A 21,548-nucleotide genomic window follows, 5' to 3' on the forward strand; every position below is an offset into this window, starting at 1 on the left:
GCTAATCTGCCCTTATTTATACCGGCTTCCTTTTTCTCCGCGCTTAACACTGTCCTGCGTGACTTCATTTGGGGCACGTCTCGGCATTGTCTGGCACTTGGGAAACTGTTTCTACCCACAGACAGAGGTGGACTGGCCGCTCCCTGTTTTGAACATTATTATCTAGCTGCGCAGCTCCAATGGATCACCAGCTGGTTAGCAGACAGGGGAGCGAAAACACTGCCACGGATGAGCCGCCATACACCCTGGAGAGGTCACCATGCTTTTTCATCCGCTAGCGGCACCGGCGCGTCCCGCTCCGTTGCTGCTGGCGGGGGCATAGAAATGCTTTCGTAGAGCGCTGCTTCTCACACGGAAAGTGCTCCCCTATGCACCTGCGGTGTCTTTAGAGGGCTCTCCGTGAGGCGAGGGGGTTCTTACGCGCCACTTGTTAGAGCAGTGGCACGAGGTGGATGTCCGGACGCTGGGGGACATACAGGAAGGGAACACTGATAACATATGAGACACTAGTTGCTGAGGATGGGCTTCCTTCTGGGGGTTCTTACTACACAGCTCCCTTATAGTGCACGTGACAGCTAGGTGGGGGGATATCATGGCGGAGCCTCAGCAACACCTGACCATGCAATACCTCCACGTCATGGGTAGGGGTAGGCACTTGGTCAGATGGTTTGCCACGTCCTTGAGGGCGCACACAGAGCTGGATTTGGCCCCACTGTGAGGCAAATGGGAGCGGGACCTAGCGGGCATTCACTGATAAAGAATGGGAGAAAATTCTTAAAAGCCCTGTGCGCATTCCCAGAAATCTGCGCTTTCGCCAGATCCAGCTCTGTATTGTGCACAGGGCCTATCTCACCCCTGATCTAATAAACAAATACTTACACAGAACTGATGCGTCCTGCCCCAGATGTGGTGAGGTGGATGCGGATCTTCTCCATCTCTTGTGGAACTGTCCAGGGCTGGGCACTTATTGGAGGGACATTAGCGAGCTACTTAGGCACTGTACCGGGTGCACCATCCCCTGTAACTGGCCTGAATACCTTTTGCACCATTTCATGAGACCACCCAAAGATAAGGTGTCGTCCCGCTTCCTGGATCTGGGGATGGTAGTGGCAACGCGTCTCCTCACGAAGAGGTGGAAGGCGCGCGACCCACCCAGCGTGCAGGTGTGGACTCTGTCCCTCCAAGCATGAGCCCGGGCGGAATGGACTGCCATACGAAGGGAGGAAACGGTGGGGCTCCGCAGGGAACCTATTGCAGAGCGCTGGGAGCACATGCTTAATGCCCTACAACCAGTAGGAAGATCTGCGAGCGATGGGGCAGCAGGGGATCAGATAGGCACGTTTGGGGATGGGGGTGCACCGCGGGCAGTACACCTGGCTTGATATTGCGTCTCTTGTTAGGTGCGATACACAGTGCTGTAATGCAGGGAAGGCTGAGGCCGGAGGCGTGTGCGCACGGGGAAAGCGGGGGGGTCGGGTTTGGGAGGGGGTCAGCACGTAATGTATACCTGTGCTTATGCCGCTGATTGTTTGTTTGATTTGCTTTTCTGCAGTTGTTATATAAATATCATCTCTGTACACAGGTTTGGGGTATGTTGTGGTCACACCCAGGCGCATACTCTGAACCTTGTGGCACCACTATGAAATGTTGCAGCGCCTAAAAGACAAGTTACCCTGCCTATGCACGAATGCTTGACATAACCAATCAGATGTGATGTAAAAATGCTGCACTTATTGTAATGTTTGAGTAATACAAATGCCAATAAACAGATTTGACAAAAAAAGAAAGAAAAGTAAAATGGAGTTGAAGGGAGGACTTCTGGCATAGCGAGCAGCCAGGGGAATGCTGTCCTGAGGACCTGCTCAATGAGGTCGTGCTGGGGCCTCCATTAAGTAGGTTAACCGGGCGGGGCACTGGGTGGAGTCAGCAGGATGCAGGAAGCAGGAGGGAGAGGGCAGGAAAGAGTCTATGAGGAAGAAGCTGCAATGAATTCCAGGAGGGAAATGAACCTTAAAGTGAAAATGGTTAGAGGGAAAAACAAGACTGAAAAGTAAAACAGAGTTAAAGGGAGGACGTCTGGCATAGTAAGCAACCAGGGGAGAGCCTGCCTGTGGACCTGCCATGGACAGGGGTGGGCATGAAGGTTCCCAAACCCATTAGCGCTGAAAGGCCGCACTAATGCCAATACAGCACTTTACAGTTCTTGTAACTTAACAAAACAACCAAATCTCCTGGTTATTTACACAGATACAGTATCAAATACAAATGAGGAACATCACTTCAAAAGAAGAGCAACATGGGCGCAGGATCAGAACATCTTAGTTCAGTTTTACTGTTATTTGGAACGTGTCTATCGAGTTGTAGCCTTAGCGCCTCTCATAGCACCTAATTTAATTACATACAACAACAGCACAAACAGAACAGCACAAACACAGCTTTCAGTGGATAGAAGTGAATCATGTACAGAACGTGGTCCAGGTACCAGTTAGATATAGATGCTACTTAACTGGTAGCTCTGTGCGTCATTCTCATGTAAATTGATTTAGATGCAAGGATTGTGGTGATATGATAAACCAGAAGACATTTCATTAAAAAAATGGATTATGCAGAACTGGTAGCAGTTCTTTGTTGGTGTAAGTGTCAAAATATCCAAAGAATTTAACTTTCAGGCAAATGTTTCTGCCTTGGCTCTGACTAGAAGCTGTGGCAAATAATATTAAACTAACTTAAGTCATAATAGGTGCATTTGCTACCTGTTGCCTAATTTATTTTCCATGCTGATTAAATAGCCAAAAGTTATTTTAAGGAATACATTTCCTTTTAGTATGGAGCCGCGTTAAGCTTCAGATGCTGTTCCCTCACTAGACACTTTGATTCGGAAGTTCCAGGGTAGGGGTGCCGAGCTCCAGTAGCTATCTTGTTTCTGCACTCCAGTAAAGTGCAAGAAAGTTGGTGGTAGTGGAGACCGCCATGAACTTGAGGCAGAAAAGCCAAGGCTCTAACATTTCCCTGATTAAATTAAGCTGAAGATCATTGGTTCAAGAACCGGCTCTGCAGTCAAGACACAACTGAGTACCACAAGATTAGAGCTAGCACGAGCGGCGATCTCTAACTGCACTGCAGAGCAAGGATCTGCATCATGGGCTATTCTTTAATCCCCTTCCTATTGAACGAGGCACATGGCCAGGATATCACTTCTCTGCACTCCTCTTCACACTCGCCTTTCAACTCATGGCAGAGTGTTTAGAAGCGGTGCACAGTTAATAGGGTTCTGCTGGCCTGAATTGTCAGAAGATACAATATCCGTCTATGTGGACATCGTACCGTTCCTACAACAACCGGAGGGCTCGCAATGGAGACTGTGACAGATGTTGCAGGTATATACAGATGCCTGTGGACTGATGGTTAACTGGGAAAAATCCAGCTTTAGACAGCTGCAGGGTGCCAATGCACAGCACCCTCTCAGTGCTGCTCTCAGATATCGGAAGATCAGTTTAAATACATGAGTACAGCAGTCACATTGGACCAGCGAAGGCCTGGGACCTCAATAATAGTGCTGTGCTGCAACGTTGTTGTGGTAATATGGACATATGGTCCTCCATACCCATCTCTATGGTGGGACGGATGGCTTTATAGTCCTTTTCAGTCCATCCTGCAGAATTATCCCTACATCTGATAGATGGTCTTTTTGTCCTACTTGCAGGCCATAGTCACCAGGTAAATTTGGGGCAGTAAACGACCAAGGGTCTCATACAAGTACACTGTACTCTATTTGAAGTGGCTCGGATGTCCGTGACTTAAACCTTTTATACTGGGCAGTGTTGATGATGGCAATAGAAGAATCGTTGTTCAGGGATAGCAAAGATCTGGCATTGCAACTTGAACTCAACACCTCCGAACAGCATGAAAAGAGCAGCGGCCCATGCATGTAAGGGCGGTGGGGCCAGATTGGGGGATGGGAGGGTTCGACAGATGACCACGAGGGAAAATTAAATAATGAATTTTGCGTTGTCTGTTGAACATCCCCCCCACCCCCGCTTTACCTGCACCGGCTGCTGCATGGAACGTTACACTTACTATAGAGCTGCCCTTACCATTCTCACCCTCTAATAGCTCATTTTCATTTGCACTGCTAGCGTGAGGCGCTCAAGTACAATAAATGGCTGGGCAAAGCAAAAATTTGACTTTTCTGTGGTATGGGACTCAGTTGCATCAGGTCACAAGACTGGTAAGCTTTAAATCCTGGGATCTCATTTGGATATCTCGCTAGTGACGTGATAAAATGACCATACGAAATATGTTGAGCAACTCACACAGACGTACAACCTTCACCGATTCCAGTTTTTCGGATTCCTACAGCTCCGCCACGCACTCTGCACACAATGAGGCTCTGAAGAATGTCCCAGAATGTATCCATCTGAAGGTCAAATTAGGGCTAAAACCCCTGGCACGCGAGGACATTACTGGACTGTATAGTTCCCTAGTCCTTAACTTCACTAATGGGCAAGACGAGGGCAGTTTGGGAGGAAAATCTAGATGAGCTGGATGACAAGGATTGTCGGGAGGCAAAGATAGCAGCACGGTTCCAGGCCATCCCCTCAAATCGGAGAGTAATAAATGAATGAATACGCATGTATATAGCGCTGGCTACCTGTGGGGCATCCCAGCGCATCCTATCACCACACTCATTCAACATTGATCAAGCAAAAATAAAGGTCTTCAGCTGTTTCCTAAACCTGAGATGGTCAACTTCAAGGCGGATGGGATCAGGAAGTTGATTCCAAAGCCTGGCTGCGTTATAGGAGAACAATCGTCCTCCAGTCCGAGACCGTTTAACCTTTGGAACTGACAGCAGTTGTTTATTGCTAGATCTCAGAGTCCTCTTGGTGTCATATAACTGCACCAAGGGCTGCAACAAGGCTGGCCCTCTACCCGAGATTCACTTATGGACAATGCACAATGCTTTAAACCTAACCCTATCCTCAACGGGCAGCCAATGAAGTGGTCTGAGGGCTAGTTTAGCTGACTTATGCCTAGGGATACCCGTCAAAAGTCGAGCAGCACAATTCTGTGCTGTCTGCAATCTCCCGATAGTTCCCAGTGTAGCCCCCAGGTAGACTACATTTGCGTAGTCCAACCATGAAAGGACCAAGGATTGAACCACCATACGCCTGGCTTCAGATGGCAGAAGGGGAAGAATCTTCCGCATTGTCCTGATCAGGCCATAACAGTTAGCGGCAACCTTACTTGCCTGAACTTTGAGATTCAATTTACAGTCCAACCAGACCCTGAGACTCTTAATTTGTGTCTTAGGGACAGGAGGCGCACCAAGGCAGGCAGGCCATAAAAAATCCAGATTGTGGGGTGCAGCATGACCAAGAATCATTATCTCTGTCTTTGTGCCATTTAATTTAAGAAAGGACAGATCCATCCACTCGGAGACCTTCACAAGACAACCCTACAAGCCTGAGCTTGAGATGTCTTGCCGGTTAAGGCCCACCACTAATTGAGTGTCATCCGCGTATGTGACCGTGAGAATCCCCCAGGGAAGTACCACCTCGGCCAATGGCCTCATATAGATATTAAATAAGGTGGGACTCAACGAAGAACCCTGCGGGAATTCACACTGCAACGGCCTCCGCTCAGAGAGAACACCTTCTTCAAAGACCACAAAGGACCTGCCGAAAGAAATGACTGTAACCATTCAATGACAGTTCCTCCCTTAGTCTTTGAATCATTATATAATGATTCACAGCGTCGAAGGCTGTGCTGAGATCTAGTAAAATAATTGCAGCGCAGCCTCCGGTATCTAAGATCTTCCTAGACTCTTCAAGGACCACAAGAAGAGCAGTCTCCGTGCCGTGGCATCGCCTAAAACCAGTCTGGGTCGAATGTAGGTGGTTTTTCTCCTCCAGGTGACTCGTCAAAACTGCATTGACGTGTCCTTCTGCCAGTTTACTCAAACCAGGCAACAGAGAGATGGGCCGATAATTAGACCAATCATCGGGGTCTAGGTTAGTCTTCTTAAGCAGGGCTTTAACTCTGGCTTGTTTCCACAAACCCAGGACCTGTCCCATTGAGAGGGATGCATTTATCACGTCCAATATCACTGAACAGACTATCTCTGATACTAAATTAAGAGTGACCGGGGGGGGGGGGGCTGGATCAGCCGGTGATCCCGATTTGAGCTGGATTTAATACAGTGCACTAACCTGCACAGGATGTCCTACCACCCCATCGGGTGTGGAGGATGGGTAGCAGCAGTAGCCCGGCTTGTACCTAATACAAGACCTGCGCTACATTTTACCATGTGATATGAGACTGTCCATGTATAACTTGGCCAGTATCACACACAAGCCAAGTAACCTTGAACCTAAAGTTTCCGTTCTGGGCATAAGTAAGGCCTAGTCCTTTTTCATTGCGCAAATATTGCATGCGGGGCTGGGATTCATGATAGCCAAGCATGATATTGTGCGTCACTAATCACAGGCAGAAGCTCCCTCCGCGTGTGAATGGCACAGGGGCATGGACTATTGAATGCCCATAGATCAGCCAGTTTATAGTACATCCATGCAAAAAAGAAATATGTTAGATCTGGGGTGCATGGACTGCTCGTCATGGTTTGATGTAATTATATGTGAAGCCCTGTGGTTCTCCTGAGAATAGTAATCTCCTCAGAAGAGTAAGATGTGAATTTGGCATGGAGTCGTGCCCCTAGCCCCGTCCGGCCGCGGACGGGCGCAGACGGGCTTGCCTTAGGCGCGCCTTCGGTGCGCCTAAGGCGCTCCCGCTGCGCTCGTCTGCTGCGCTTTCGGCCCTGGCACATTTTCTAGTTGGTTGGTGGAAGTGACGCTGGCTGAGGGGGCGTGGCTTAAAGGGGGCGTGGCCTGCGCCCTCGCGGTGCTCGCCGAGGGGGGTGAATGGAGGAAGGCGACGCGGCAGCGTTTGGACTCCGCTACCCGTGCCTCTAAGTATTTCAGGTGCCCAGCGGCGTGTTGCAGATGGACGAGAATTAAGAGCAAGGTACAAAATTACAGATAAAGTTTTAAAACACAAGTAAACACAGTGCGCTCTCCCGGCTGCTTTGCCTCAGGAGTTGTTGTCAAATCTGGTGTAAGACGCTAGTATTCAGCGTCTTATACGCTGGCTGAGGGGGCGTGGCTTAAAGGGGGCGTGGCCTGCGCCCTCGCGGTGCTCGCCGAGGGGGGTGAATGGAGGAAGGCGACGCGGCAGCGTTTGGACTCCGCTACCCGTGCCTCTAAGTATTTCAGGTGCCCTGCGGCGTGTTGCAGATGGACGAGAATTAAGAGCAAGGTACAAAATTACAGATAAAGTTTTAAAACACAAGTAAACACAGTGCGCTCTCCCGGCTGCTTTGCCTCAGGAGTTGTTGTCAAATCTGGTGTAAGACGCTAGTATTCAGCGTCTTATACGCTGGCTGAGGGGGCGTGGCTTAAAGGGGGCGTGGCCTGCGCCCTCGCGGTGCTCGCCGAGGGGGGTGAATTAACCAATAACATTTGAATTCAGTTTCTGTGCTAATGAGTCATAAGATCTTCAGGTTAGGAGTAAATGCCGTTGACACAGTGATTACATTACAGATATCTTGGTTTCTGTGTAATTCAGTTATGTGCGCATCTGATCACAGGCATCTTGTGGCCTGATTTAGAGTTTGGTGAAGAACTGTATTTAGTCACAAACGTGACAGAGTATGCTTTTCCCCCAAACTAACTGTCTTCCCACCCTAAATAGAATCGGGAGAGTTGACAACTTTCTGTGAACATAGCCCCCGTTGGCTCTGTTGATGGAAAGCCCCTCCAGGCAGCCCAACGGAGAAGGGGTCTTCTGAAGAAGGGCATAGCACCACCCATTTTATTTAGGGTAAGCAATGCGATGGGATGTATTTTTGTCTGTCTTTTACCTGGCAGTATAACCTTGCGATGAATAGACAAAAAAACACATAATGACACCCACACCGAGGTAGAAAAAAACTCCCTGCATATGGCGGTGAATAGTATTTTCAATTACATATTCCCACTTTTTGAAAAATGAAAACTTAAGTCAATTTTGGCGAATGAAAGTCAAAACCAACAGCGGCTGTCCACCAAACGTTTAGTACCTTGACTGTAACTGTGTGGCCGGCAGTGATCTCCAAGTTTGGCAGATTATAGTTCGTCTGCCAAACACTAGATCAGGCCCTTAGTTTCTGTGTTAATTAAAGCTCTGATCAATGGATTAAAAGGTATCTTTGTTTTTGGCATATCCACGCTCAGCAATTTAGATCACTTAGCGTTGTTTGAGTTTTATACTGTGCTTTTGGGACATTCGATCTGTCACAAAAATATACATGGAAAAATGTATCAAGGAGTTGTTGTGTTCGTATTCTCTAACCTGAACTCTTCGTTCCTCTTCAGCCTTCCAATTGCAAATCCCAGAAGAGTGTGTGTGCCTTTTCAGTCACTGTTGCCAAACTGTGGAATTCTCTTCCTCTATATCTCTGATCGATGCCCAATAACCTAGTTTGTACAAAGCTTCTAAAAACTTGTCAATTTCTTCAATAAAACCTTAACCTCTGGCCGCAGCGTTCTCTTCTTTAGCACTAGAAAACTGTAGTTGGTATTGCTGTACTCCTCAAATAACTGGAATAAATACATGTCTTAGAAGCTTTCTTATTCATCTCAATACATTCTGTCGATCACTATTTAATAATAATGTCATGATGTCCATGGCAATTCATGCCATAATTATTGGATTAGACATCAGGTTTTTATTTTAATCCATTTTGTCAGCACTCAACATTACCAATTTTACCTATATTTCTTATTATGTGTTTGGTAATTGGATTACATATATCTCAGTGTCCATTATAATTTGTGTTCTGAACATTGTTAGTGGATGACTAACAATGTGCTTTGGATCTCATTACAAATTTACAAATATTTTGGTTCATAAATGAATGAAATACTGTGGTCACCAGATTGTTAATACTAGTTCTATACTAATGCGTTGTGACTATAACGTACAGAAGCATTCCTGGATTTTGTTACTTCATATCCATACAAGAAAACAAATAGATTTTTTTATTGCTGATATTTGTATTTTTGGCTCATAAAATGCTAATGCTTATATATATATTTTTTGTCCCTTAGGTGATAGAAATTCAGAAAAAAGCAATAGTCAGAGGAATATCATGGACACTAGGAACTGCAATTCAACTTTTGAGACACTAGTCCCCTGAAATGTATGAAACAGTTTTTGGAGAAGTTATTCCACTAAAGAATCTCTATATAATTGTTAGCCATGTGTGCTCCTTGCGCATTCAACCTTTTTCTGTCAAAAGTGGTAGCAGACACCAATGGATGCCTCATGAAAGGGACATAGTACGTCGCAACAAAGGAGTAAGGAGTCTTTCATGAGTATGACTACAAATTAACATCCCAAGGAACTCTAATCCATCAAGGGACCCACAAAGGAGAAAGGCCACACAAATGTACAGCATGTAATAAATATTTCCAGGAAAGCAACTTTGCAGTTCTAATCCTATTGCTAAGAAATCAGAAGGTAGAGAGGTTATTTTTCATCTATATGGGTAAGTAAACAGCAACCAACTTGAAAGTACAAACCTGGACAGACACAGGAGAAGCTACATACATTTGCCCAGTGTCTCTAGCATTTTATTACTAGGAATTCATTATTTAAACATAATGTGTGCATTATGGAGGAGGCGCACAATTTCTCTACATGTGAGAGAGATTTCTATAAAAATATCCACTAGGAAAACATCAAGGGGATCTCTGCATACTAAGACAAAATAAATCTACAATGTTTACCAAGCCGTCTGTTAGAAAAAGCCATTTGATCGTAGGCAAACAAAATCATACTGAAGAAAAAACATTTCACTGTCTCAAATGTAAAGGTTTTTTCGCAAATGTCTCTCTCGTTGGACAAAAGTCAGGCCACATTGAACCAAGACCATATAAATGCACTCGGTGTGACCAGACATTCATTACAAAGGCACAGCTGAAGATTGATCAACAAACTCATACTGGTGAGAAACCATGTGAATGGTCTGAATGCGATAAGGCTTTCAATCAAACGGGTGAACTAGCACTACATCACAGAAATAACACTACGAAGAAACCATATAAATGTGACAAGACTTTCAAGGAAAAGAGTGATTTATCATCACATGAGAAAATTCAAGATGGGGAAAAACCATATAGATGTTCAGAATGCAATAAGGCTTTCAGTCAAAAGGCAAATCTGAGAAAACATAAGAGAATCCACACAGGGGAGAAACCATTTAAATGTTCTGAATGTGACCAGGCTTTCCAGCAGAAGAGTAGTCTTTCAGTTCATCAGAAAATCCACACAGGGGAGAAACCATATAAATGTTCTGAATGTGACAAGGCTTTCCGTACAAAAGTAAGTTTAAGGCTGCATCACATGTCTCACAGCGGTGAGACTCCTTATAAATGTTCTGAGTGTGACAAGGGTTTCAGAACCAAACAACAACTAATGCGACATCAGAAGGATCACACTGGAGAGAAACCATATAAATGTTCTGAATGTGACAAGACTTTCAAGCAAAAGTTTGGATTATCATCACATGAGAGAATTCACACTGGGGAAAAACTATATAGATGTTCAGAATGTAATAAGACTTTCAGTCAAAATGCGAATCTGATAACACATCAGAGAACACACACTGGCGAAAAACCACATAAATGTTCTGAATGTGTCAAGTGTTTCATCACGAAGGCCCAGCTAATAATACATCAAAGAATTCACACCGGTGAGAAACTATATCAATGTTCTCAATGTGAGAAGGCTTGCAGTACAAAGACACACCTGCTGGTACATCAGAGGATTCACAGCGGAGAGAAACCACATAAATGTTCTGAGTGTGTCAAGTGTTTCATCACGAACGCCAAGCTAATAATACATCAAAGAATTCACACCGGTGAGAAACCATATAAATGTTCTGAATGCCAAAAACATTTTAGCAGAAAAGATAACCTATCCACACATCAAAGAATTCACACTGGTGAGAAACCTTATAAATGTTCTTGATGTGAGAAGGCTTTCATTAGAAAGAAACACCTAATGATACATCAGTGGATTCACACCGTATAAACCGTATAAATGTTCGGTATGTTCTAAAGCTTTCAGTCAAAAAGGTAATTTGTTGACACATCTGAGAAGCCATGCATCTTTACTACATGTGTAGGACCAATGACAGCTGACATAATTTACAATGGTGAAACCATGTATATTTACTTAATGTGACAACTGTTTCAAGGAAAAGGATCATCTATCCCCCCACCTGAGAAGAGATTAAGGAAAGAAATCAAGTTGATGTACTAAAGGACTGATAAGAGTTGGGTCACTATTTATTGCCCCTGATAAATACTGATACCATGTGGTACATATATGATGTATTTATCAGGTGCCATAAGTAAAACCTATTACAAGTTTATGGGGAATAACATGCGTGTTTTGGTCTTTAACGCACCTAAATCACATGATACTGTAAACACCGTATGTTTTCCCCCTGTTAACTTTTGGCAGGGTTGACCTGCCAAAATGTATCAAAGGTTGAGCTATTAAACATATCCAGATGTGTTAAATACCTTCAAACTCGTAATTCCAACGTATGCGTCAACACGGGTTAACACATGGTTCAGAAAATTACAACCAGCTCATACGCAGGCCCTAAGTGCAAAAGTCTTTTTAACTACATAGGGTCATCATATGACAGTCACCATAGCCTGAAATTGTTTAACTACTTTGAATGCGGCAAAATATTAACTGCAGAGATATCACTAATAATACACAAGAGAACTCACACTAGTGTGAAACTGCATGCATGTTTTAAATGTGGTAAGAAATTGAAGTAAAAAAAGTCCTCTCTCGTTGCATCAGAAAGTCCAGAACAGGGAAATGAGGAAATCCAGTTATTTTGCATTGTAATAAGAATTCAGTTGAAAAATTATAAATGACAAAGGCTTGGGCATTAAGGAATGTTGCATGGCAACAGTAAACCATCCTTCGCCCACATAGGTATTGAGATCAGCAGTGACTCAAATGTTCAGAATACTGTACAGCGTGGGGAGATGAGTGTAAGTGCTGATTTAATAATTTCATGTGGCAATACAATGTACATTTCAAAGCTGTTATAGAACACATCCAGTACATGAAGGGAAATCAGGAATACATGCAGTATAACTGAATAACCATTTAAGCATCAGATCAAGCAGAAGAAAACTAGACAATTGGGCAGAATTTAACCTAAAGTAAAAAGTACAAGGTACTACAGAAACATCATACTGATTGAAGTCAAGGCATAAACAGTTATGTGTGGTTATGAAAAGTCAAAATAATAACCAGAAGTGATAGATTACTTGTAAAATACCTGGTTAGTTGGCATCTTACTGCATGATTTGCCAAATGTGTAGAGAAAAACTGTACAATCGGAAAGATGCATAATATGCAATACACGAAAGATACAGCAGACAGGCGTCACTTTACCAGTTTACAGTATGGCAGAAAGACTGCGAGCACGAGCTAGAGAAAATTATGAAATTACAATTTTTTCTAAACTGTTTCACCACCACATTCTATAGTCGAGTGAAGTATATAATAAATGCATCTCTGTACCTTAAGAGTGCTTGAAACTGAGCTTTTCACTTCAAGGTGCTACATATATATTTGTGAACATGAATCCATTTTGGAGACATTATTGGAGTAACAGAAACCTTTAATTCGGTCTGAAAATCAGTCAGTGCACTCATTGAAGTGACTCCCTTCTTTTAAGTCCTTTGTGTGCTAGGCCACCTCTGGATCTGAAGCACACAACAAGGAAAGATATCTGGGGCAAAGAAATCTGAAACAAGGGGACAGATTTGTCCTAGAAATTAATTTAAAATGAGTAATTCCCTCCAGTCACCCTTCCTGAGTGTGCTTGTTGGTATTGCATGACTGCATTTTGACAATTGTTTCTCTCAAGAGCTGTCATTTACACAATTACAATAAGACCAATAATTATCGTCTGAATATTTGTGAGTGGACGTGGTTAGTGTGATAAAATTGAGTGGACGTGGTTAGTGTGATAAAATTGAACAGCCCATCTCAAGGAGCATGGCGAAATGGCTAGTAATATATATTTTTAACATACCAGTTTCAGAATGAAAAACAATATATTGTTCCAGTTCCATGACAGTTAATAGAATACAGTACGTAGAAGTGAAGGTACATTGCGTATTGCTGCTGAAAATACACATGCATTGCAGTTGCCCCTGACAAGAGCACAGCCACCAATAGTTCTGCAAACTAATAAAATGTGATTATTCACAAGTTGGAGATATTTGTATTAAGAACACATTGAGACACTTCATAGAGAATAAACATTCATAGAAGATTAAAGTATGATCACATTTGGGCACTCCTGCTTTCTGACCGACATTTGGCAAATTTTCCACAGTGACTATATCAAAAATGAATCTTTCCACAAAATATGGCTAATCTGCCCATGTCATTATTCAACAGAACTGAGAACCATTTGTTTTTAAACCATTTTAGATTTATTAATTCTTGATTTTTCTCCAGTGTGCCTAGTGACAGAATCAGCTATGAAGGGAGGATTTTCTCACAGCTTCCTCTGATAAGTTACATAAACGTTACATCGTTGCTCATTTAAGGTTCCTCACCAAAGTTGTTTTACTGGCAGCCATGTTGAACTTTTGTGAGCAGAATGTCAAATCCTACATAGTAGCACGAAGTGGATTCTGAGCATTATCCATTTATGCACATGCCAATTACCTGATGAGATGTCCCCGGCCTAGAAGAGGTGTGCATTTGGGTCTCTTCGTTTTATGCATAGCCAAGATCTTTTTCTAATGTGCAATGGCTGTTGATTGAAGGAAGGCAAGTAATTTATTGCACAAACTCCTCTTTAGTCGACTTAATGCTGACAGGATATCAATCTTGGAACATGTTTCTAGGCTTATTGGTTCTGTGCTGTTCTGTCTCTTTGCAGTTTGTAGATTTCCTTTAGCCGTTCCTCTGCTAAGGCCTTAACCACGTCATTGCTTCAGGATAACTGGCTGTACATTATCAAACCAGGCATTTAAAAGTCTTTGCTGTTTTCTAATCTTTGGTAACCTAAATTAAATTCTTTGCAAAGTGTCCTCCTGCATCTTGGTTCCCGGATCATAATTATAGATTTTGAGAAACAGACATTTCTTGGGACATCTGCACACAAACAGCAAAATGCTTGTGTTACTTATTCTTAGGGACATCAGGAAATGCTGTAAGTAGTTTGCTATGCCTAAACATTGAACAGAAGAGAGTCAAGATGCAACCTTGGTCGAGTACTTTTGTCTGTGGCAAATGTTGTGCATCGTGTGCCAATTAGGCCTATCCTGAAAGTGCTTGAAAATCTGTTTATAATCAGGCTGTTTTTTCTAAGCTTGGATGTGGAAGACAAGACTAACACTCTGTGAAAAGTCCCAAAAAACACTATACAAGGTTGTTTATCTCGAGGTGGAAAGCTCCTAGTCCGATTGTTGGATGATCTGACCTATTGTCAATAGACCACCTCTGAAGCTGCCTTGAGTTAGGTTTAACAAGTTTTTTTCCTCTGTTAATTCATTTATATGGTCTAAAATATTTGTGTTTTATTTTTCATCTATATCAATGAAACTGATTGGTGTGTGTGAGCTTAGTTCTGAGATCTCACCTTTACTCTTTAGAGGTATGACCATGCTTGTTTTTCAGAACTCTGGTAAGCATACTATACTTTATCAGGTGTAAACTAGCCTGCCAGCATGATGGAATGTGCGTCCTCAGGTCTTTGGTGTTCAGTGTCTGCACTATGGCCGTGGCTATCATTTTAGAAAATAGTTTCAAAATATCCTACTCCTTTTTAAACTGGTACAGTTGAGTTTATAATATTTTGCATGTACCCTATACATTGACACCAATAACCAGAATGAATTCTCATTACTGACAACTGCTTCCTCGATATAGAGATACCATTTCTGCTTTTCACGTTGAGTTTTATTTGTTTGATTTTAATACATTGATCTATTGTCGAGCTGACCGTTGGTGCCAATGATGAGTTATCTGGGACACCGCTCAGGGCTGATGCTAGCTTGTTTTCAAGGAAGAACTGTTCCAGGCTAGTATTCTTCTAGGAAAGCCTTGGGAGATGATTGGAGTGCCCTGCTGGGATGGGAATGCCCCTTGGAGGGTGTACAGATGTGTTTCCTTGCTCTAGGTCTTCAAATGAGAGTATATGGGATCCAGGTTTTGATTTTGGTTGTTGTTTCAATCTAATCTAGTGGGTGCAGAGGACTAGGCCTGCCCCTTGATATAAAAAAAAAGCTCCTGGACCTGTTCCTCCAAGCATGCCAATTACTTCCCACCCTATTCCCCTATAAACCCACAACCCGCTACAGAACTAAAAAACTCTACATTTAATTAACCTAAAATTAATCACTGCTAAAAATGTAACATATATTTTTTTAAAGCAATAATTATACAAAAAAATAGATCACATACTTTTAAAATACGTACTAAAATATATAACACAAATTTAAAAATCGATATTTTAAACAACTATATTTTTGCAAACGATATTACTAACTGCTTTATTTAAAAAAATGTTTTATCTTAAAGCCGATATTCTTGACCACAATATTTTTGCTGTCAATATTTCTGTATCACGATATTTCTTAACTTGATATTTGTGTATGTCGATATTTGAATCTCGATATTCTGTCTGTGCGACGTGTATTACTAGACAGAGGTTGTGACTCAGCCTCTTTACCTGTGTCACTGGGGTAGAGGCCTACTGGTGCCAGAATAATGGAGGTGTGTGGGATCCTGGGGTCCATTATGGATGCTGCTGGCCTGGCCTTGTGCACCCTAGTGGCGGCGAGCTTGCTTCCTCAGGCATTGAAAGTATATTGCTGCCATTCCTGAATCTGAGGGGAGGGGACCTAGCCACTGGAGTAGCAAGAGACAAGGTGGTTTGTACAATTCTGCTTCATTGGGAGGGGCTGCTGATTAGTCTTCTTGCAGCCCTGTCATTTGGTAGATGGTGGAGGTTCAAGGTGAAAGGGGCCCCTTAGATTAGGCCTCTTTTTTACTTTCCCCGGATCACTTTTCAATGTGGCCTGCTAGCTTTGTTGTCCGGTCACCACATTAAAAGATTCAACCACATGTCACCATCACAGGACACCATCAGTTAAATTAGTGGAAACAGTACTCGCAATAATAAGCATTCATTATAATGGTAAATGTTACCTGATCAATGACCATATTGTCAATAAAGCATTTTTGATTGAAAACAACATATGTGTCAGAGTCATTCTTCACAATTTCTAGGCCTCAAAATGCAGCCGTAGGACCAACGTGAAGGGGTCCCTGCACTTCCCAGCTTGAGTATGCAGCTCTGGCTCAGAGCGCCTCAGAGCCAAATGAGACCCCTCCATGGGGCACATCTTTAATTCCCTTGGAGGCTTATGGCAGGTTTTTGTAAACATCTCCTGGGGGTTGCTGTGTTCCTTGCAGTCCCTAGACACATCGGGCACACATTGGTTGTGCATCTGTGTTTCCAGGGGTGCTACAAGAAAAGAAAAATGTGCACAATAGCCCCTGCCGGTGGCTTTATAGGGTGCCCCAAACGCCAATCCATAAATATATTAGCAGCTTTTTTTCCCATGCAGCACCTTGGCACATTTCCATCTTTCTTTTTGTATTTTTTGCTGGGTGTCCTGGCCCCACCTGGGATACCTACAACTATCCTGGGTTCGTTGGAGGCTGTGAGAGGGTGCCCCAAGAGGCCGCTGCCTCGCCGGCCCTTTGCGCACAACACCTCTCTCCTGGCGCCATATGAGAGCTTGTAAAACGTCTTTCTGCCCCCACCGGCTGGACCGTTTTCTGCTCACCGCCCCGGAAGGATGCTTGCAACATCCCCTGTCGACGAACAGCATAAGCAAAGAAGTGTGAGGCTGGCATACCCGATCCCCTCAAACATGGGCATGAGGGGCGGCATCGCAGATGGTCTTCAGATGTCTTCTCCATGCGTGACACGGGGATGTGGTCCTCAAGATGCTGTGCAGGGTCCTAGGGTATGGGACCAAATGTTAATAATTTATTATGTGAATTTGCTTCAGCCCCTTGCCCTGTCACACCACAGTGGTAATTTCTTGAATGGCTATGCAGCTCCACGGACATCATTCTTAACTTAGTCCCTGAAGGACCGAGCTGTATCTCTGTCCCTTTGGACCAATATTTTGTTGGTGAGCATTTTGTTTTTCTCCTGGTGGCAAGTTCTAACCATCAAGAGCATCCGTCTGAGGTGTCCTGGCCTCGAAAGGTTACTTTTGTGGGAAGCTGGGATTTCTGGCTCCCTGCATCTGTCTTCTCTTTTGCTTGGTTCCTGGTACTCCTCACCCCGTTTGGTCATCTTGTTCAACCCTTCCACAACCAGCCAGCAGGACACCCTCCTGCCTGCATTTTCCAGCCATCAGTGCCTCATACTGTTTTGCAGGGCATCTGTGTGGAGTACTGGAGTTTAGGCTATTTCCCCAATGGGTCCTCTTGCGGTATTACGGGCCAGTGTTACTGTCTCTGGAGAGACCCATCCTGGTCCTACAGGTCAGCTGGAGTCAAAGTCCTTAGTCATTCTTTGCAGGGCATTAGATGTGTTCTCTTTCCAGCTGGGCATCCATTCTGCTGCTGTCGGCTCCCAGGTCTAGGGTCGTCACAATTGGCTCTACTTTGTGCAGGAGTGTCTAAGTGGCGGTGGAAATTTGTAGGGGCCAATCAACCCTGGCCAAACCTATGAAGCCACATAATTCCTCCAGCCCTGTTCCCTACCCTCCTGCACAGCATTCTGAGAAAACCTAAAATGTGGACTTTATGATGTCTCTGATAACTCCTGTCAGGGCCTCAGCTCTGCCCATAGTTGACATCATTGCCGGACTCCTTCCCGCCAAAACTTCAAAGGTGAGCCCCACCTGTGAAGGCTGCAATCTGGCCCTCCTCCCTGTTCGAATGGGCCTCTTCTAGCCCAGGTGCAGTGTGACAGGTTAATTATCAGCTGCAGATTTCCTCTCCACTCCTTCCTTTCCCAGTAGCTGAGTCGAGTCAGTCGCTCATGATTGCTCTTTTAGTGTGCAGAGGCCCTTGTTCCTTCTGCTTTTATTGACTTTACAGTACAGGGGGGCAGGGTTAAAGAAACTGACCATGAACTGGTACTGAGCATTATGATAAACCCATAGGTCCTATAAAATGTGGTTGTGTGTTTTTGTGAACTGAAACTTCAAACTGTGTGCATGTTTTAACCCAGTTTGATACCTCGTGGACTTTGTAGGCCTGCGTGGAGTGCAACTGTATTTCAGGGCAGATTTTGCATAAATGTATAATACAGTGAAAGCACTACAGATTTTCCAGTAACAATCACAGACGTACACTATGAATACCTGTTCAAATTAAAATACCTACTCCAGGTCAGTACCAATCCTTGCAGAGTCCCACATGTAACCAGACGATCGTCTCTTATACTAGCTGCACAGAAGCAGCGTATCTTAAAATGCAGACACTGGTAGTAGGCACAATAAGTCCAATTACCATGATTTTGACATGAGTGAGAATTATGTACTGAGACTCACTCGCAGTAAAACAAAATGGATAGTCGAAAGCAAAAATCCTGGTGAACTAAATAGGCGAAACTCATTTGCTACACACTCCACAACCCACTGAGAAATATTTGAGGGAGATGTGTTTCAGGTAACGATCAGTTGCATGAGACATTACTTCAGAGGTCTTCAATCTGTGGGGCGCAACCCCCGGGGGGGGGCGTGGAGTTCTGGGAAGGGGGGAACTCATTCCCCAGTTTTAAAAAAGCCCTCCTGGGGCGGCTAGTTTCACTTGTTAAAATGCTTCAGCTGAGTCTCCTGTGCTGTGAAAAGCTTTCGTGCCTGGTTGCCTGAAAGAAATGTTGTAGTGTAGTTCCTATTATCCCAATAGGCTCTGCGCATTGGAATAATACCTTCAATAGTATAGGCCTAGACCAGACGTTAACTAGGTCTACTACTGTCGATATTAGACTTAAAGGTTTGGGTTTGCCAGCTAGCGTGTTCAATAAAAGATGTTATTTATTGATCAGTCTCTTTTCTCATACAAGAGAAATGGATCGATATTATTGCAATACTTATGGTTAAGTAAAGTGCATACATTAAAAGCAGAAGTATAAAATAATACTGTAAAAACATTGATATGGTTTCTAAGCCATATGAAGGTTTAAAATGAATAAAATAGATACATACACGTATACATTTGACTAATCGTACTCAACTGGTGTTTCTAACTACGCCTACCCCGTGTACCTGACCTAAGTCTAATACGTGGGCGGGAGTAGAAAGTTACAGTTTAAGTTAAGTTTGTTTTGCCAAGTGACTGACTAAAGAATTCTCTGCGAGGGGTTATTCAGTTCTGTACCTGGAATCTAGGATGAATGAGGGATGGTATCTCTCGTCTCTGGTCTCGATATTCCAGGCTGCCTGCGAGGGCTACACGGAAGCGCCGGAGCTGGATTTCTCGGCAGGAGAAAGCAGCGTCTCGTTCTCAGCGCGTCAGGAAAGGCGGGGCTGCGCCAGCGGGGTCTGCTCTGCTCTGGGCTTCGGCAAGTCTGGCTGCTCCGATCTCGTCACCACCGCGTGTGTTTGCATAGGGCAATATCGGTAATATTTATACCTTTAAGGTGCCGAGATTGACGTAAGGATGGACATAGATACGTCAATAAGGATGTCATACGACTTGGTCGTTAGCACATTCTTTTGCTGAAGTTCTCGATGAAATCAAAACAATGGCCGCAGGGTTTTTCCCAGGTTGTCATAGGTTTGATTTGTTTTGAGAACTCCGTATGCCTTATCAGGGGCTGGAGGAATATCGCTTGTCTAATTAGATGGCAAGCGTTATGACCTAATCAGATAACACGTTCCTGTGCCGTGGTGTGGCTTAATCAGATAACGGTTCCTGCATCATGGGGGTTTTCTGCATCATGGGCTGGCTGCTAGTTAACTTGTTAACCAGAATAGGGTCAGGAATAGGGGGATCGATACAGAACCTATAGGAATACATCACACCCACTCCACGCTAACTATGGACATATTTACTAATCTAGGCATAGTAAAACATACTGTAGAGTATAGTGTATACCTTACCACCCCAAAATACATAAATGCATTTTGAAATTATCAAATATACGAGAAAAAAAAATGCAGTCATAAGTAATATATGCACTCAAGCTGTAGAATAATGCTAAAGTAATCACGCATATCTATACATTATCACTAATTTGTATATGAGAATTTACACATGAAATGGCTCTTAATACAGAAAAAAGGTTCGAGACCATTTCATCACAGAATAGAACATACCAGCGGGCAGCTAATGTCTATAAACTATCTAAAATTTGAAATTTTAGTTCTCTAAGAATAGTTCTTACTTTAACCACTTGGCTGCTAAGGCACATGATGCACTTCCATTGACTTTCCATTGAAATCAATGGAAACTCCATGACGAGTTACCCTTGTCATTAGCACTGAAGGGGTTAAGCAGAAGATAAGTGTCCCGAAAAATATGCAAAAATATTTTGGGGTTGCTGAAAAAATTGCTGTCCGTGAACTGGAGGGAAAATTGTTCATGTGACTTTATTATTAAAGTTGAAGGCCAAATTCAGGGTGTTGGGAACGCCGTGTGCTAGCTTGCTCAAAAGTCTCTATTTCTGCTCTGGTGAGAACATCATATCATTTAGACTGTCGAAAAAGCTGTCAACAGCTTCCTGGGAGAGTTCCACTAACTCGGAAAAAGGTGTAACCATGCATTCGTGCGCATGATTGTCTCCATTGACGTTCTGAATTGGATTGCTGACAGAAGGTCGTACCTGATCGATGCTGCTTTCATCTTGAACTTCACTACCCCTTAATCGTAGTGGTGAAGCTTCCACGAATGCCGTCATCAGAATTGGTAGCCGTTGAGGGCAGCACAAAGCATGAGCCTTTATTGGACTCAACAATGTTTCTGCATCCATTGGCGCATCCGATTGTAGCGTCAGACAGGTGTCTAACACGCATTCTTCTCCGCATAGCAGGCACCTTACTACAGGTAAAACACATCGATGCCACATTGGTCGAAATTATAGAAACCAAGTCATGTTCAGGTCTCTAAGCCGGGATAGTCCCAGGATTTTTGATATCCGGTCCCGGTATCCAATGGCTCGGATTGTTTCTTCCCTTGTCGCAGGTGTTTTGTCTGTGACACAGTTTGCCATAACGAAATATAAGGACTAAGAATAGGATTCCTGCAATTAGTCCCAAAATGAGGGGAAGTCCGCCAAAAATCGAATGGACGAAATCTGGAAAAATACCCAGTATGGCTTTGAATGCTGTCAATGCCATCGAGAATACTGTCTTAAATACTTTTGGGACTCCACTGGTATGCGAAATGTATGGGGGAATTAGTTGATAACAAAGAGT

At 43.7% G+C, this 21,548-nt stretch overlaps 1 protein-coding gene across 1 annotated transcript in view; it reads left to right on the forward strand.

Annotated features, from left to right (window-relative positions):
* Nucleotides 1-21,548, forward strand: part of LOC144773703 (uncharacterized) — a 124,165-nt gene that overhangs the window by 16,128 nt on the left and 86,489 nt on the right. The window contains 2 exon segments of the mRNA XM_078658847.1: nt 9,147-11,126; nt 11,128-11,201. Coding sequence (XP_078514973.1) covers nt 9,820-11,126; nt 11,128-11,201 — 1,381 coding nt within the window. The 5' untranslated portion in view covers nt 9,147-9,819.

The sequence above is a fragment of the Lissotriton helveticus genome, chromosome 8 (assembly GCF_964261635.1).
Source record: "Lissotriton helveticus chromosome 8, aLisHel1.1, whole genome shotgun sequence".
NCBI lineage: Eukaryota > Metazoa > Chordata > Amphibia > Caudata > Salamandridae > Lissotriton > Lissotriton helveticus.